This window comes from Capra hircus (genome assembly GCF_001704415.2).
Source record: "Capra hircus breed San Clemente chromosome X unlocalized genomic scaffold, ASM170441v1, whole genome shotgun sequence".
Lineage (NCBI taxonomy): Eukaryota > Metazoa > Chordata > Mammalia > Artiodactyla > Bovidae > Capra > Capra hircus.
In genome coordinates, this window is record NW_017189517.1 from 40537411 (window position 1) to 40555546 (window position 18136).

The 18136-nt window shown below is 44.5% G+C and overlaps 1 protein-coding gene across 2 annotated transcripts in view; it reads left to right on the plus strand.

Annotated features, from left to right (window-relative positions):
- The window catches only part of DRP2 (dystrophin related protein 2), a 44791-nt gene that overhangs the window by 19693 nt on the left and 6962 nt on the right, over positions 1 to 18136 (plus strand). For both annotated transcript variants that reach the window (XM_013976171.2, XM_005700148.3), the window contains 14 exons: positions 820 to 976; positions 2387 to 2507; positions 4684 to 4952; positions 5577 to 5723; positions 6181 to 6259; positions 7999 to 8059; positions 8373 to 8434; positions 9802 to 9876; positions 10800 to 11001; positions 11225 to 11310; positions 12958 to 13115; positions 13633 to 13799; positions 15991 to 16102; positions 17600 to 17736. In XM_013976171.2, the coding sequence (XP_013831625.2) occupies positions 820 to 976; positions 2387 to 2507; positions 4684 to 4952; positions 5577 to 5723; positions 6181 to 6259; positions 7999 to 8059; positions 8373 to 8434; positions 9802 to 9876; positions 10800 to 11001; positions 11225 to 11310; positions 12958 to 13115; positions 13633 to 13799; positions 15991 to 16102; positions 17600 to 17736 (1833 nt within the window). The remainder of the gene's footprint in view (positions 1 to 819; positions 977 to 2386; positions 2508 to 4683; positions 4953 to 5576; positions 5724 to 6180; positions 6260 to 7998; positions 8060 to 8372; positions 8435 to 9801; positions 9877 to 10799; positions 11002 to 11224; positions 11311 to 12957; positions 13116 to 13632; positions 13800 to 15990; positions 16103 to 17599; positions 17737 to 18136) is intronic.

Genomic DNA, 18136 nt, shown 5'->3' on the forward strand with positions numbered 1-18136 from the left:
TCCAGTGACTTTACTGTGTGACCTTGGGAAAATTACTTAACTTCTCTGGTCAACACCAGTGGCTACCTCTCAAGGTTGCTCTGAGAATTAGTAGAAGCAAAAATTTATGTAAAAGCCTTGGCCGAAGAGGTAGGGACGGAATAACCAGTTACCAGTCATCTAAGGGGAATGGGTTTAATGGCTGCACACAGCCTGGACTGGCCTCTGGCTTCCTACCACTTGGACTTCAGTTCACAGCTCATTTGTGGGGAGAGGGGAAGGCAGACAGAGGTGATTATGCTGCACGTGTTTTCCTCCTTCTGTATGTCAAGCTTCTAGTCTATGTTGCCCTCATCCTTTGGGACCCCTGGGCTGCTTGTATTTGTATGCAACCTCACACACATGCGTGCCCACACTCAGCCACCTGGCACACCCTTTCCACCCACTGCATTGCTCCTGCTCAGAAGGCAGCCTCTGAGAAGCCTCTGAGGATGAACAGTTTGGCATGACTTGAGTTCCTCCAGGACAAGAGGGCAACACGACAGCTGTCTCCACTAACGCCCTTGCTTACTTCACTGCCTTTAGCAGCCTGATTCTGGGTGCACAGCTGAATGAACTGAAGTCCACCAAATGTTTTGGTACCGTGCTCTATGGGGAGGTGTCTTGGGAGGCTCTGTGGGTGGGTCAGAGGCTGGGTTCCGGGCTTTCTCCCACATCAACCAGAGCAGCACCTCTTTCATCTATTTATATAGTAAGATTCCACTTACATATCTGCTGGGGGAAAATGTTTTGCCACTTAACAAGAGGACTGAAAATCACTGGTCTTACCATTGTGTGCAGTGCCCGGCTAGAGGCCTTCTCAGACCACAGTGGAAAGCTTCAGCTCCCTCTCCAAGAGATAATTGACTGGCTCAGCCAAAAGGATGAGGAATTGTCAGCTCAGCTGCCCCTACAAGGGGATGTGGTCCTGGTGCAACAGGAGAAGGAGACACACGCGGTAGGTTAGAGTTACAGAGGCTGTGGTGTGTAGTCTCTCGGTTGGGAAGGGATGTCTTCTGCAATGCCCTGACAGACGGATGCTCAGTCTCTGCTTAGGTGCTTAAAATCACTGGAAGCTGTATGCAGTCCTACTGGTTTGTGGACGGCACTCCAGAGAATAACTCAAATCTCCCCCCTCTATACATCACAGCTAATATTGGCCTCCCTTAAAATGCTTCCCTGATTTTTAACGAGGACATGGGAAATGAGCATAAAATAATATTCACTGAAAAAAACACAAGATAGAAAACTGTTTATAGGTAGATCTCAATTGTATAAAAATCTATATAGATGTGCAGATGTGTATGTGTGTATACACACATAAGCAGGAACTCTATCAAAATCTTCACAATGGGTAACTCCAGGGGATGAAATTAGTTCTTTTTAATTTTGTTTTTTTCATCCTTTTCTGAAATTTCTAAGATTTCTGTGACATATCTTTCCTCTATAATTAGAAAATAACAACAAATGTTTCTTAAAATGAACACAGATGCACTGGAAGAAATGATCACTATGTGATGTGATGTGACAGAGGCAATCATATTAAACAAATGTATCAAATCAGTATATTGTACTAAATCAACTATGTACATCTTGTTAAGTTTACACAATGTTATAGGTCAATTATAGCACAATTTAAAAGATGAATACAATACAGCAGGAAAATAAACTATAAATGTGTGCCACAGTATGGCTGAATTTTAAAGACAATATGTTGAATAAAAAAAGAGTCAAATACAAAAAAGGGTACATACAGTGTGGTTCCATGTATATAATAAGGTTTAAAAAATTGGCAAAACTAATCAGTGGCAGCACAAGTCAGGATAGTTGCTACCTTGGGGGAGGGGAGGAGGAGAGAGTGACTGAAAGAGGTCATGATAGGGCATTCTGGGATGCTGGTGGAGTTCTGTTTCTTCATCTCAGCACTGGTTACAGATATGGAATCACTATATGAAAATTCATCAAGCTGTGATGAAAAGTACACTTTTGATTTGTGTACTCACATATATTTCAACAAAAATTTAATCAAACTTTTCATATAAATCTAGCCCATCCTGGTTTTGATTTCTTAAAGCCCCTTTCAGAGGATTTTCTGAGTCTTCCACAGAACCAAGATTCCTAGCCCCAAGTCCCCATATTTCTCTCTACCTTGTGGCATAGACAGACCCATTTCAGAGTAAATAGACCTTCCAGTATCAAAGTTATTATTTTGCCTATAGAGAAGACTGCTCCTCTTTTAGTCTGAGTAGCCCAAAGATACAGGATATCAAACTGCACTGAGGAGAAGAAAGATTGTCAATTGCAGGATGGAATTCAAAGCAATTGAAAGACTTTCCTTCCCCATTGACCATGTTGCTAAACTTCACAGGCCTTTATGGAAGATGTCAAGTCTCGAGGCCCCTATATTTACTCTGTGCTGGAGTCAGCTCAGGCCTTCCTATCCCAGCACCCATTTGATGAATTAGAGGAGCCTCATTCTGAGAGCAAAGGTGGGTGGTCTTCCTCTCTTTCATCTTCTTCTTCAGCTATGAACCATTAAACACCTTTATGCCCATCCCAAACTCATTTTCTCAGCTGTTACCTAGGAGGATAATTTATTCCTGCTGCTGCTGCTGCTGCTAAGTTGCTTCAGTCATGTCCGACTCTGGCTCCCACCAGGCTCCCCCGTCCCTGGGATTCTCCAGGCAAGAACACTAGAGTGGGCTGCCATTTCCTTCTCCAATGCATGAAAATGAAAAGTGAAAGTGAAGTTGCTCAGTCATGTCCGACTCTTAGCGACCCCATGGACTGCAGCCCACCAGGCTCCTCCATCCATGGGATTTTCCAGGCAAGAGTACTGGAGTGGATTGCCATTTCCTTCTCCAATGCATGAAAGTGAAAAGTGAAAGTGAAGTCGCTCAGTCGTGTCCGACTCTTAGCGACCCCATGGACTGCAGCTTAGCTCCTCTGTCCGTGGGATTTTCCAGGCAAGAGTACTGCAGTGGGGTGCCATTGCCTAATTTATTCCTAGGAGTCCAAAATTGGGAAGGAACAAGATTCATACTCTAAGAAAAGCAAAGAGAAGACCCTGGAGCAGGGGAGACGAGCGTTTGGCCCAAAGCTGTATGTGGTTCTCTGGAGCATCGTGTGTGGCCATCTAAGAAGGCATGAAAAAGAAATAAAAAAGACTCAAATGCATTAAACAAACTCAGTAAATAAAAGTAGTAGTGTGTTCTTTTAAAACGTACTGCTTTATTCCAGTATAGAGAGGCATGTGACACTGCTCCAATCAACTAGCAAATCAAAATCCTTTCAAAAAATCTTTAAAAATTAGGTGATGGTACTTGAGAAGAAAACTGATTGTGGCTCTTTAATTCTGACCCTGATGATTTTTGGTTCTCTTTCTCTGATGGAGTGGGTCACTGTAGGTCTAAGTTTAAATAAGGCATCAGGGTGGGATCCATGGTGTTTAGCTACAAGTGATGGCCCAGCAAGCCCTCTTCTTCAGAAAGAAACTTTGACACTCTGAGATCTGACAGGACCCTTCATTAATGGAGCCCTTTGTCGATGTTGTTGACCCTCTCAGTTTACCTTGAGCCCCTCCTACTGAGTACTAACCAGTACTCAATTTACCGCCCAATGGGCCTCAGATAGAACAAGCTCAAGAGAGCAGGGCAATTCCAATTAGCCTGGAGTTTGGGGGCTCTAAATCTACTTTTGAGGGGAGGTCTGAGGGAGGAGAAGGAAAATTACAATTTAGGAGCCTAGGTGGAAAGGCTGGGAAAGTTATACTAACCTCTCCTCTGCTAGACCTTCATAAAATGCCTCCCTTCTTTGGAAGGAACTGCACAACAGACACTGGGCTTCCCACATGGCACTAGTGGTGAAGAACTCACCTGCCAATGTAGGAGACGTAAGAGATGTGGGTTCGATCCCTGGGTCGGGAAGATCCCCTGGAGGAAGAAATGGCAACCCACTCCAATATTCTTGCCTGGAGAATCCCATGGACAGAGGAGCCTGGTAGGCTTCAGCCCATGGGGTCACAAAGAGTTGGACGTGACTGAGGCAACTTAGCACACACACACAATAGACACTAATGCAAAATCACATTCTAAGGTCATGTGAATAGAAGTCTGGATGATTGGCCTTACTGTGCCTCTTAAATATTTTACTCACTCTTTACCTTGCCCATTTCTTAAGAATATGAGGAAATCCTCATGATACCATAGGTGGAAAACACCAATATGGTCTCTTGAGTGTGGTGGTGGATCCATGAGCCTACACATGTGATAAAATCACATAGAACAAAACACACACGCATACACAAATGAGTAAAAGCAAAATTGGGGAATTTGGAAAAAAAATTCTGGATTGTGTCAATGTCAATATCCTGATTGTTATACTATAATTTTTACAAGATGTTACTATTTGGGGAAACTATCTAAAGGTTACATGAGATCTCTATTATTTCTCACAATTGCATATGAATCTACTATTAACTCAAAATTAAAGTTTTAATTTTTAAAAAAGCCACATTTATAAAAGGAGCTCAGCCATTAAAAATATGTATTTGTGTGTGTATGAAAACACACACAGCACACACCTGTTTACAAAAGGCTGTTTTTGTCTTTCTGTGGGATATCCTTGCCTGGCTGGCCTGACCTGACTTCATGACTGCCCTTGCAGATACCTCTCCTAGACAGCGGATCCAGAATCTTAGCCGCTTTGTGTGGAAGCAGGCAACAGTGGCCAGTGAACTCTGGGAGAAGTTGACAGCCCGCTGCGTGGACCAGCACCGCCACATTGAGCGCACTCTGGAGCAGCTGTTGGAGATCCAAGGGGCAATGGAGGAATTAAATGCATCTCTAACCCAGGCCGAGGGAGTCCGAGCCACTTGGGAGCCCATCGGGGATCTCTTCATTGATTCACTTCCCGAGCATATCCAGGCTCTTAAGGTATACAGGCCCTCTCTCCTGGCTACCCAGAGACCAGCTACTCCACCCAGACCCTGACAGTGTCCTGATGCTGAGGCTCCATTGTTGCCCTGGACTTCAACAGAGTCTCTCCCAGTTTCTCTGCTGGATTTGGGGGCTGGTTTAGCTAAGGGCTTCTCTGGTTAGGGAAGGGCTTCCCTGGTGACTCAGATGGTAAAGAATCCCCCTGCAATGCAGTAGACCTGGGTTTGATCCCTGGGTTGGGAAGATCCCCTGGAGAAGGGCATGGCAACCCACTCCAGTATCCTTGCCTGAAGAATCACATGGACAGAGGAGCCTGTTGGGTTGCAGTCCTTGGGGTCACAAAGAGTCAGACATGACTGAATGAATAACACACTTAGCTGAGGTCTCCTCTGTCCTCCTGTCTTCTCTTTCCCTGGTGTTTTCTGAGAGAAGAAAAGGAAGTAAGGACAATGCCCACCCCCACCCCTCATACACGCACATCTTAGTTTGGTTGCCCTAATATGCAAGCATGGAAGCTGCGCTACTAAAACAAAATCTCTGGGTAAAGAGGAAGGAGTTGGTGTGAATGACTAATGGTTCCTCTTATCTACCTGTTGTGGGACTTGGATCCTGGTTCCATAGCTCTTCAAGGAAGAATTCTCCCCCATGAAAGATGGAGTGAAGTTAGTAAATGATCTGGCCCATCAACTGGCCATTTCTGATGTGCACTTGTCAATGGAGAACTCCCGGGCTTTGGAGCAAATCAACATCCGGTGGAAACAGCTACAGGTAAAGGAGAAGCCTAAAGTGAGCCATGGGAGAAAGATTCAGCATAACTAGGCTTGGTGATGGGGGTACTTCTCCAGGCCTTCAGGAAGTAAAGGGGCATTGAAATGGGATTTATGTGGGGAAAAAGTTGTATAGAATTTGGGGCCAGGAAATAAGCTTCTCAACCTCTAAACTGCAGGAAGTAATTAAAATAATCTGAGAGGGGCCTGTCTGCATTTGAGCACTCAGAGTAGACAGGGGCAGATGAAGAGTGACTGTGGCCTGGAGTTAGAGATGCTCTTCTCTGACCTCTGGGAGTGAAACGGGAGAACTAAGATTTGGGTGAATGGTGGGAGGATCTGGAACTGGAGAAGAGGCAGCCTTGGAGGGAATTCACAAAGATGGCCGGAGGCACCTGGAAATCCCACCCTGGATATGTGGAATGAGGCCACTGACTTCCTGCATATTCTTTCCATAGGTGTCAGTTGGCGAGAGGCTTAAGCAGCTTCAGGATGCTCACCGGGACTTTGGGCCTGGGTCACAACACTTCCTCTCCTGTATGTGAGACAAGCTGTACTTCACTTTGTAGAACCTCAGACACTTTCCAAGAGAGTCTACTGTTGTCTGTTGGGGGCCTGGTGGGAGCCCAGTGTACCTTGGCATCTAAGAAGCAGTAGAATAAAGTAGTGAAGGATAGTGGTTAAAAGGACAGGCTCTTGAGTCAGAGAGACCTGGATCTGAGTCAGAACTCCTCAACTTCATAGCTATGCAAGCTTGAAAAAAATAGCTTAATCTTTCTGAACCTCAATTTTCCCATATATTAAAAAGAGGGAGAAATATGATACCTAGCTCATAGAGTTATGGGAATTAAATGACTTTATTGTTCCAAAAATATGTATTGATGGCCTGCTGTGGGCCAGGTACCGTTCTAGGCACTGGGGCTACATCAGTGAACAAAACAGAAATTCTTGGACTTGGAGAGCTTACATTCTGCTAGAAGAAGCCAAACCATAAACAAATAAGTGTGTGTGTGTGTAAAATGTCAATTGGTGACAAGTGTTCCAGAAAAAAGTAAAGCAGGGAAGTTATGGGTTAGGGAGTGCTGGGCATAATGGAGGAGGCATTGCAATTTTGAATAGGGTGGTTGGGAATGTTGTCGCTGAAATCGTGGCAACTGAGTAGAAACCTCAAAGAGGTGAGGGAATGAGCCATGTAGATATCTGAGGGAAGAGCAGACTGGGCAGAGGAAACAATAACTTCCAGGACCGTAAGGCAGGGGCATGCCTGAGAAACAGCAAGGAGACCAGTATAGAAGTGAGTGAAGAGGAGAGAGAGTGAGAGATCAGAATGCGAGCAGGAAGCCAAAGCATGGAGGGCCTGGAGGGCTATGGTAAGAACTAGGATTTTATTCTGAGTAGAATGAAGAACCCAGGTAGGGGTTTGAGCAGAGGGATGACATGATCCAACTTCTGTTTCAACAGAGTGTTGGGGCCAAGAATAGGAGGAGGGAGACCTGTTAGGGTACATATTGTGATCATCTAAATGAAGGACGATGGTGACCCAATCAGTGGAGATGGTGGAAATGTAACTAGATATGAAAATTAGATATGCACACAGATCATTCAGTAGAGTATCTGGCATATAGTAGGAACTCAATAAATGTTAATGGCAATTCAAACTGTTGCATTATAATGACTGGCATGCAGCTACACCTGCAGAAAGCTCTTGTACCCAGGGAAACTGCAAGGAAGAGATTGACCAGATGACTGAGCCTCTCCTGGAACATCTGGAAGTTAAAAACATGGAACAGAGAGAAGCATCATTTTCCAGACTTTCTTACCATAGATGAGTGGGCAGTCCTGTTCCCCATTGTCTCATAGGACTGAGAAGCTGGGCATTCTGGGGGAAGGGCTTTGAGTCTCATGAGGAAAGTAGGGTCACTTCATATCCACAGTTGCACACCAGCTGCTTGCAGCTGAATGGACAAAATGACAGCCTGCTCAGGGGGAAGATTGTCAGGGTGTCCAAGGCCACCTGTTCATGCCCTTGTTTTGTCTCTGGCACATGACGGTATCAGTGACAACCTCTTCTCCATCCCTCACCCTAACATCAGGGAGCGAAGTGTCTTCATTAGACGTGTTTGCCCCATGCTCAGGTCCTGTTAAGACCTGCAATGAGACTCAGGCATCCCCTTTTGGGCTTAGCTATTTCTTTGGGAGGATAGTACAGGGGAGTAATCAGGGGCCTGAAGAACATTAGTGGCCAGCTTCTTTCTCTTTCTCTTCTCCCTCACCAGCCTCTGTTCAGGTTCCCTGGGAAAGAGCAATTTCACCCAATAAAGTTCCCTACTACATCAAGTGAGTGACCATCTGAATCGAAAACAGGTCAATCACCTGCCCACCCTCTCTCTCCCCTGTCTTTTTTTCTACCTATCCCTTTCACCCCTATCTGTTGGGATTCCTCCATCCAATCCAGTTTTTCTTCCTACTCATCTCAAGAGCTCAATATTCTACCGGGTAAAGGTGAACCCTTGTGCTTTGGGATCTTCAGGGTTCACCCTCAAATCCTGCTGCTCCTTGTATCCAACCTATCACTGACGGATGTGTGCATGTTTGTCTGTGGGGTGGGGGGTGATATGGACCCTGGTGCTATTGATGCTTTTATTTATAGCCACCAGGCTCAAACCACATGCTGGGACCATCCCAAGATGACCGAGTTATACCAAACTCTAGGTAAGAATTCAAGGTTCCTGTACAGGGTAGAGATCTATACAGTTGCCTTTGTCCTATAAGAATACAGGGGAATAATATTCCATTGTATGTACGTATACCATATCCTTTTTATTCATTCATCTGCTGATAGACAGGTTGTTTTCATGTCTTGGCTATTGTAAATAGTGCTGTGATGAATATAGGAGTACATGTATCTTTTTGAATTAGTGTTTTTATATTCTTTGAGTAAATACTCAGGAGTGGGTATAGCTGGATCATACATACACCCACACATGCATGCGCACACACATACACATGGTAGAACACAATCATAAAAATGGATGAAATCTTGCCACTTGCAACAACATGGATAGACTTTCAGGATATTATGCTGAGTGATATAAATCAGATAGAGAAAGACAAATACCATATTATTCCATTCATATGTGAATATAAAAAGAAAATAAATGAACAAACCAAACAAATACATAGATACCAAAACACAGAGTAGTGGTTACCCGAAAAGAAGGGGTAGGGGAAAGGCAAAATAGGTAAGGGGATTGACTGAATGGTGATAGGTGGAAATAAAATATTGTGTACATGAAACTTATATGATGTTATAAACCAGTGTTGTCTCAATAAAAAGAAAAAGAAAGAACACAAAGGAATCCCATCCAACAAGCAGATGAGGGTGGAAGTGAGTCCTTGTCCTTTTTCCAGCGGCTTCCTTCCTTTCCTCTCTGCACCTCCCTCAACAGGAAGCTCTATTCTCCCCCTGAGCAACTTTATCATCACATCAGGGAATTATGCATATAGATATATGCTATATCTGCTTTGAAAGACATTATCAAGGCTATAATATGAATGTGACTCTCTATGATATGAATATGATGAATGTGATTCTCATGTGCCTTATCTTTCACTGCTAAGAGACTCACTATTATGTTGTAGGTTTTACCCATGTTGATGCACGTGACTATAGTTCATTCATTTTTACTGCCATAGAGTGTTCCATTGTATATACCACAGTTTCCTCATCCATCCTACTGTTAATGGACATTTGGGTCATTTCTACTTTGGAGCTAACAAAAACAGTGCTGCTTGGTTAAAAAAAAATGTAAAACTCACTGCTCTGGAATACATATACAGATGGCTGGGTTGTAGGATATATGAATATTCAGTTTTACTAGGTAATACCAAGTTGTTTTCCAATATGATTGTGTCAGTTTACACTTCCACTAGCAATTCTCATTTATCCACATCTTTGCTGACACTTGCTACTGTCAGACTTTTATTTTTTGTCTGTCTGACAGGTGTAATATGATATATTGTTGTGGTCTTAATTTGCATTTCCCTGATCTGAGTGGATCTCTTTCCATTCTTTGCAGCTGATTTGAACAACATTAAGTTCTCAGCTTACCGCACTGCCATGAAGCTACGCAGAGTCCAGAAGGCGCTGCGCTGTAAGTCTCCCATCACACTTCCCTTATGGCCTTCATCCTTCCTCATCCATTGGCTGTTTCCCACTCCCATCCCACCTTGGCCAAGGTTGTTGGTCAGCTTTGTGGGGACTCTCCAAAGGCAGGGATATGCTGGCTGTGGACACCTGATCTTTCCCGGGCCGTTCTATTTTCTCCAACCTCCAGACTCATTTCCAAATTAACCCACAGCTCTCCTCCTCTTTGTCCCTTCTTCCCTGCCCAACACAGACAATCAATCTAGTGTTTTATGGCAAAAAGCATCCAGCAAATGGTTTGGAGCCATTGAAGGCTTGTGTTCTTTCACCATCTTGGGGTTATTGGATGTAGCAGCAGAACGGTTGAAGCAAATGCCAATGGATAGGGGACAACATGGCTGCAGATATAATGCGCCTTCTGTCTCCTCTCCGAGACACTGTCCATCCAGTCTTCCTGGACCAAGTGTATCTGGCTAGGCTGATACCAGCATTGGGGGCAATTAAAAAATCCTCCTAAGGTATGTCACATTCACACAGCCATACATGAGCCTTCATAACCAGTGTCTAGGTTTTTAGAACAAGGTCCATGGACCCACCTATTTGCAGTTGAAATGCATGTAAGGACAGAGAAACTGAAAAAATGGTATGGTATTTGATCCCTGGGAGTTTACCCAAATCCCACCATCTTCTTGAAACTGATGTCAAGGATCATTTGGGTATAGAAACATTTGGAGTTAATTTAGGGGGTCTTCTAATGCTTTCTCCCTACTTGGGTTGTTTGTCTTGGTAAAGGGCAAGCTTATTTCATACTACAAATGGCTAGTCTGGAGATAGAGTCAGATTTGGTAATGCTGGTGTCTGTATCTCCCTGTCTAGTCCCTGGGCTTCTACTTTGGGCTTTACTTTCTCTTTCTCTCCTTTCCTCCCCAGTGGACCTCGTAACTTTAACCACAGCCCTGGAGATCTTCAATGAGCATGATCTGCAGGCCAGTGAGCATGTGATGGATGTGGTGGAGGTCATTCACTGCCTGACTGCCTTATATGAACGGCTGGAGGAGGAAAGAGGCATCCTGGTCAATGTGCCGCTCTGTGTGGACATGAGTCTCAACTGGCTCCTCAATGTTTTTGATAGGTAAGGGCTTGCTGCCCTGGCAGCCTCCAAGATGAAGTTCCAGTGGGATATCCGGAGTGGACACAGTGGGATGGGTTTGCTCCCCTGGTGGATCTGGACTCGGCTCAGCTTGGGGTATGGGTGGCACCAAGCCCTGCTGGGATCCAGCCCGTGAGGGAAATGACCGCCAAGATGTTAACCCTTTGCAGATATTCAAGTTCTCAATCTCTTCTTTTAAACCTAGCGGTCGCAGTGGAAAGATGCGGGCATTATCCTTTAAAACTGGCATTGCCTGCCTGTGTGGCACGGAAGTGAAGGAAAAACTGCAGTGTGAGTACAACTCCAAAGTCCGGAAGAGGAGTTGGGTGGAGGGAGGGTTGTGGTGGGAGAGAGAAAGGTGCAAGATAAGCAGAGGTCCAGGCTTATGACTCAGCACAGGGCTACTCAGACTACATTGTAATGCTTCCTGGTACAGGCTATTGCAAAGAATCTACAACAGCCAAAGGCCAAGATGGGTCTAAGGCCCGTTATCATTCCCACTGTCCATCCAAGGACATTGCTTCCTTCTGATCTAGTGTAATTACTTGATGGGGATCTGAGTTGGGATCCTGGGATACCCAGGTCCTGGACTTTCTAGTTCCACTTCCCGATGGACCATCAGGCTTAGCCCTCTCCCCATCTGATGCTCAAACTATGTCACATGTTCTGCTGGAGACTTTCCATGGGATAACATGGGCAGTATGCAATAACCCCATTATCTGGGGGGTGGGCAGCATGTAATTCTGGAAGTTTAAACCTCTCTGGTGTACAATATCTTTGTCTTCCCTTCCATCCTCCATCATTTGTACAGCATTTTGCATTTTTCTGCAGCAGCATCGTTAGTTGTCAGGTATTTACTGTTCACTGACTACTGTGCTAAATGTGGTGAGTACAAGACCCAGTTAGATGTGGTCCCTGTCTCAAGTGGTTTATAGTCCAGGTGAGGAGACAGAAGTACAGAGAAAGCATTTCTTAGAGTGCTGATTAGAATAACCCGAATGGGAAAGGATATGTGCTATATGAGATCACAGAAGAGTGAGGACAACGATCTAGGAAAGCTTTACAGGGGAGAAGACTTTTCAAAGTACATTCATAGCTATGATGTAATTTATTTCTCCCAACATTCCTTTCAGATGGGATGGACAGTGATGATGTAGTCTTCATTTATAAGTAAGGAAACTTCAGCATAGAGAGATTCATGACCTTCCCAGGGTTTCCCAAGCTAGTTAGTAATGGGTCAAGAACTAAACTCCAGGCCCTCTGTCTTCTAGTTTTGTTTGTTTTCTGGGCCTTAGGTGAGGCATGAAGCAGAGAGACAAGAAACTCTGGAGGAGGTTTTTTAAAATTGGGTTGGGATAGGGGAGTTCCCACAAGGGCAATGTTCAAATATAAGTCCCATAGGCTGTTCCACAGTCATTTAGAGTGAATTCTTAGATGACCAAATGGGTTGAATTGTGTCCTCTTTATAGAGTATCTCTACAGTGTTTCTTTTCATTTGTGTGGATAATTGAGAGACTGCTGCAGTATGAGACTACATGGGCTACACAAACAGGAGGGGATAGGGCAGACTGACCTTGATTCCTATTCGGGCACTTTTGAACCCTCAACCCCTTGATCTTGCTTCTTGAGACTCTGTTTTCCCGGCAGTGTATTTGTGTCTGGCACTGCTCTCACGCACGGCTCACTCTCTCTTCACCCTTCCCTCCTCCTCTCTGTGTTCAGAGAGAAAAAAGTGAGACATACACAAAGAAGGAGAGCATTAGAATGTTCTTAAAGGGCTTCTAGAAGATCGGGGACCTTTAGGTATTCCAGTTTCAAAAGTCATTAACTAAGTCAATGCACTCCTTACCCTTTCTTCTTTTTCTCCTCTTTCTCTTCACACCATTCCCTGGCCATTTCTGTTGTGGGCTTGGCCATGACTTATGCTGGGGCCAGCAGACCTCTTCAGCCAAGTGGCCAACTCAGGCAGCCAGTGTGACCAACGCCATCTTGGTGTCCTGCTTCATGAGGCCATTCAGGTGCCCCGTCAGCTGGGGGAAGTGGCAGCCTTTGGTGGCAGCAATGTGGAGCCCAGTGTCCGTAGCTGCTTCCGTTTTGTGAGTATGGAGCTACGGAGGGAGGAAAGGAGGGACGATGAGACAAAGATTGGGAAGAAGGGAGGGAGGACTCAAAGCTGAGCTTCTGTTCTTGTTTTGCTTTGCTTCAGATATTTGTTTCAAGTTTTATTGGCATATAGTTGTTTTACAATGTTTTGTTAGTTTCAAGTATACAGTAAAATGATTCAGTTATACATATACAAATACCCATTCTTTTTCAGATTCTTTACCCATACAGGTTATTACAGAGTACTGAGTAGAGTTGCCTGTGCTATAACACTCAGATGGAAGGGAGTTTGTTGGGCTGGAACAATAGGGCAGAGGGTCCTCTGGGCTTTTAGGATCAGAGTCCTGTGGGAAGGGCACCAGGTCCACTAGGACAGAGTAGAAGGTGGACACCTCTAAAGAACAGGCAAACCCAGGCCTTGCTGTTTCTCTTCTTCCCACGAGGGCTGCCATTCTAGGCTCAAGATGCTTTGGGCCTCAGACATCGCCGTCGGGCTTCTTGTTTCCCTAGAGCACTGGGAAGCCAGTCATTGAAGCTTCACAGTTCCTGGAATGGGTCAACTTGGAGCCCCAATCCATGGTGTGGCTGGCTGTTCTGCATCGGGTCACCATTGCTGAACAAGTAAAGCATCAGACCAAGTGCTCTATCTGTAGGCAGTGCCCCATCAAGGGCTTCAGGTAGGGAAAACAATACCTGCTGGAGCGATACTGAGAAAAATAGGCAATGTCACATATAAATCATATATTGCAAAATGACACATTATGTAGTTATATAATTACAACTAATCCATTGTATATATATATATATGTATATATATATACGTATATATATGTGTGTGTGTATATATGTATATATATATGTGTATATATATATATGTTGTTGTATGTGGTTGTAATTCTTTCTATTGCGTTCTGTTTAATAAAAGAAAAAAAGATGGAATATCTAGAAAAATGTATAGATAAGCAAAGTGGGGGTGGAGTGGGACAACAGCCCAGAAAAGGAAGTAATTTGTTCTTTGTTTCCCAGGGAGCATTAAGTAGAACCCAAAAGCTCCAGCATCCTGACCTATGAGAACACCTATGTACCAAAAGGTGTGCTGGCAAATGGTTCACAGCCTACTCTCCAGAAAGCAGAAGAGAAACCTGATAGAGCATTGGCTAATTTCCATGATATAGATACTACCACCGTGGCCAAAGTCAGGCTACCCACAGGAGGTCAGGAAGAGATGCACAGTTGTACACCATTTACAGTCTTTCCACCACAGGGTACAATAGATGTAGACAACCTCCAGAGCATAAATAATAGTGAAACAGGAAGTGATAAGCTTGAGTATTTATTACCTTAGTTTTTAACACTCTTTGCTTAATTGTGAGTTTATATGATTTAATTTTTAAATAATAGCTATAGTTAACAACCAACTTGGAAAATTCCTGAAATGTTAACAACTGGCTCCCATGAGCTGGTATGAGCTGGCTCCAGTACCCCATGGTGGGCACCCATCACCAAGCTGAAGAAATAAACAAGATTTTACAATATATTTGTATATATGTTATATATGTTATATATTTTATGTCTACTAATTTATATATTACAAACATATTTTATATAATATGCAAAACAATATATTTGAAGTTTCCTTGATGAAATTTCCCTCCTACTCCCACAAAGATAACTACTATCCTGAATTTGGCTTTCATCATAAAATGCTTGTTTTTATCCCTAGAGGCTCAGCAGTAAAGATATGCCTACCAATACAGGAGATGTGGGTTTGATCCCTGGGTCAGGAAGATCCCCTGGAGAAGGAAATGGCAACCCACTCCAGTATTCTTGCCTGGAAAACCCCACGAACAGAGAAGCCTGGAGGGCTATAGTGCATGGGGTCACAAAAGAATTGAACATGACTTCTTGACTAAATAATAAAAACCTTTTTAAAGCTCTAGCACATACTCTTTTGATAAGCAGTCTGCTTTCTATAAGCAAATGAGGCACAGAGGTGGTTATGCCACTGGCTGGTGTAGCTCTAGGACAAGATGTCAGACCTCTGACTGCTCTGTCTAGGTACTTCACCATGCCACGCTACTAGGTCTGGGCAGTCCAGGAAGGCTTTGGAATTGGATCTGAATGGCTAGTCTGTATTCAGTCATAATAGAGTTATTATAAATAACTTTGAGGAATAACTTTTAGTCAACATGCCCACAGCTGATAGAATCAGTTGTCTTCATAATGAAAGTGTACCTTCTCCAAGGAAGCTGGTCATACCTGTGAAACTGTACCCTTTCAGGCCACCCTTGTTTAGAAGGCCATTTGAAATAATGAGCTCTTTACCCCTGTCCCACCCTCCTTTTTATATATTTTTAATTAAAGTATAGTTGATTTACAACATTAAGTATAATTGATTTACAACATTGTGTTAATTTTTGCTGTACAGCAAAGTGACTTGGATACATTATATATATATTCAGAATGTATATATATATGTATGCATGTGTATATACACATTCTTTTAAAATATTCTTTTATATTATGGTTTAACACAGGATATTGAATTTAGTTCTCTATATACAGTAGGACCTTGTTGTTTATACCACCCTCCCTTTGAAAAAGATGGTGAGGCAATGCTACTTCCCAAACTTCCTGGAAGTCTGAGCATGTGATTTCATGGAGATTTATGGTCTCTGGAGTAAGACTAGCCATCTAGTGAGGACTCTGCCACTGCTCTGTGTAGGAGGTTAAATGCCCGATGTACAGGAGGTTATAGTTCCATGCTTCACCCTCTTCTAATGTAGGTGTGAATTTGGATGTTTGGGGGAGGGGAAGGTCACTAGAGTACATTGTATCCTCTTTCCCACCACCTCTCCTCTCCCCAAGGTACCGGAGTCTGAAGCAGTTTAACGTGGACATCTGCCAGACCTGCTTCCTGACTGGCAGGGCCAGCAAGGGCAACAAACTTCACTACCCCATCATGGAGTATTACACCCCGGTATGGAGCCTCTGGGCTGGCGGGGAGGGGCCGGCAGCTCTCAGCTTCTGGGTGCTTGATCCATTTTTCCCAGCATTGGCTCACTGTATTGTGCTCTCCATTTGGGAGCATCCTCCATAGAGGCCTGGTAATTGACTGGTTTGAGGGATCCAGGCCTGTTCTTCTAGCAGAGCTTGTCCTTCATCCTCACCTGGGCTGCAACTGGTTGGATCAGCCCAGGACATTCTTGGTCATCTAAAAGGCACTCACTATTCTCCTGCAGAGAAAAGTCTAGGAAAAAAATAGAGCAAGGCAGTTCCTTGTGACTAGCCTTTGATCCCTCTAGTTTTTCCTGCTTAGCTTCCTGGATCGTTCTTGTTCCCTGGTCTTCACTTGCTACTTTGTCATTGCTTCTATCCCTCTGAATCAAAACCAAAGTTTAAAGTTTGTGCTCAGATTCATTACTCAGTCTCTTGTGGGAAAGGGAGGGAATGCTCTTTACCTGGGTCTCCAAAACTGACTTGGCTTTCATTGAAAACTGGTCCCTTCATAGCCTCCTGAGACCAGGTTGGTCAGCATCGCTGAACTCAAGCCACAGAGTTTCTCCTCTGCTGTGTTCAGGACCCACAGCTCCAGGCTTAGCTTCCTGAGCTGACTCTGCTCCCTAAACTCTTTTATCCCCCTTCCCACAGATAAGACCAAAGTCCCAGGCATATCCCTAGCTCTCCCCACTGCTCTCGTCCATCTCCTCTCCTCATCTCCATAATCCATCTCCATGAGCTGTCATTTCTTCTCTATGTTTTGTTGGCACAGAAACATGTGTGACCCAATGGAAGCAGTGATGTTGCCCTTTACATTTTTTCTTTTATTATCATCTAAAAATAAGCATTCGGCTTCCCGGGTGTCACTAGTGGTAATGAACCTGCCTGCCAATGCAAGAGATGTAATAGATGCGGGTTCAATCCTTGGGTCAGGAACATCCCCTGGGGGAGGGCATGGCAACCCACTCCAGTATTCTTGCCTGGAGAATTCCATGGACAGAGGAGCCTGGTGGGCTACAGTCCATGGGGTCACAAACAGTCAGATACAACTGAAGCGACTTACCATGCGCTGCAAAAATAAATATTTCTTAAAATCATACATGAAAACTGGCTTGAGATGGTAGACTGATAATCCTCTAGCTCCTGCTCATCTTCTGCATCTCTAGAATTTATGTAAAAGATATCTAAAAGTTAACAAATATATGATCATTATGAAAGATTCTAATTTTCAGAGGTGTTTAAAGTATAAAACAAAGTCCCCTTTTCTCAGTATGTTCCCCACCCCTCCAGCCCAACTTCCCTGAGGCAACCAGTGTTCATAGTTTGGCACACATCCTTCTAGATCTTTTTCTAGGAGTGAGATGTGATAAAGATAAGTGAGAGTTGATTACCAGTCACGTTCCCTGCTCCAGTGGAGCAGCCACACCTCCATAGGAAAGCCCATTAGTGTGAGTCCCCCTGTCTTGTCTCCCCCCAGACCACATCCAGTGAGAACATGAGGGACTTTGCCACTACCTTAAAGAACAAATTCCGCTCAAAGCATTATTTCAGCAAACACCCTCAGCGAGGTTATCTGCCTGTTCAATCAGTGCTGGAGGCTGACTACAGTGAGACGTGAGTACGGGAGGCTGAGCAGGGGCTGCAGGCATCCTCACTGAGCCTAGGGGTGTGCTGTGAAGGGGCCGAGTCCTACGTGGGCTAGGGCAGTGCTCCAGGACAAACCCAACTAGTGACAGCACAATTCAGCTGGGCCTTGACCAGGAGTCTGACCCAAGAAACAGATTTGAATCCAGTCTCTGGATCTTGCTCCCATCAGCTCTTGCCCAGCTCTCTAATTCCGTGGTGGTGATGGGGTGTGTGTGGCTGGGTGGTGGTGATGGGGTGTGTGTGGATGGGTGGTGGTGATGGGGTGTGTGTGGCTGGGTGGTGGTGATGGGGTGTGTGTGGATGGGTGGTGGTGATGGGGTGTGTGTGGCTGGGTGGTGGTGATGGGGTGTGTGTGGATGGGTGGTGG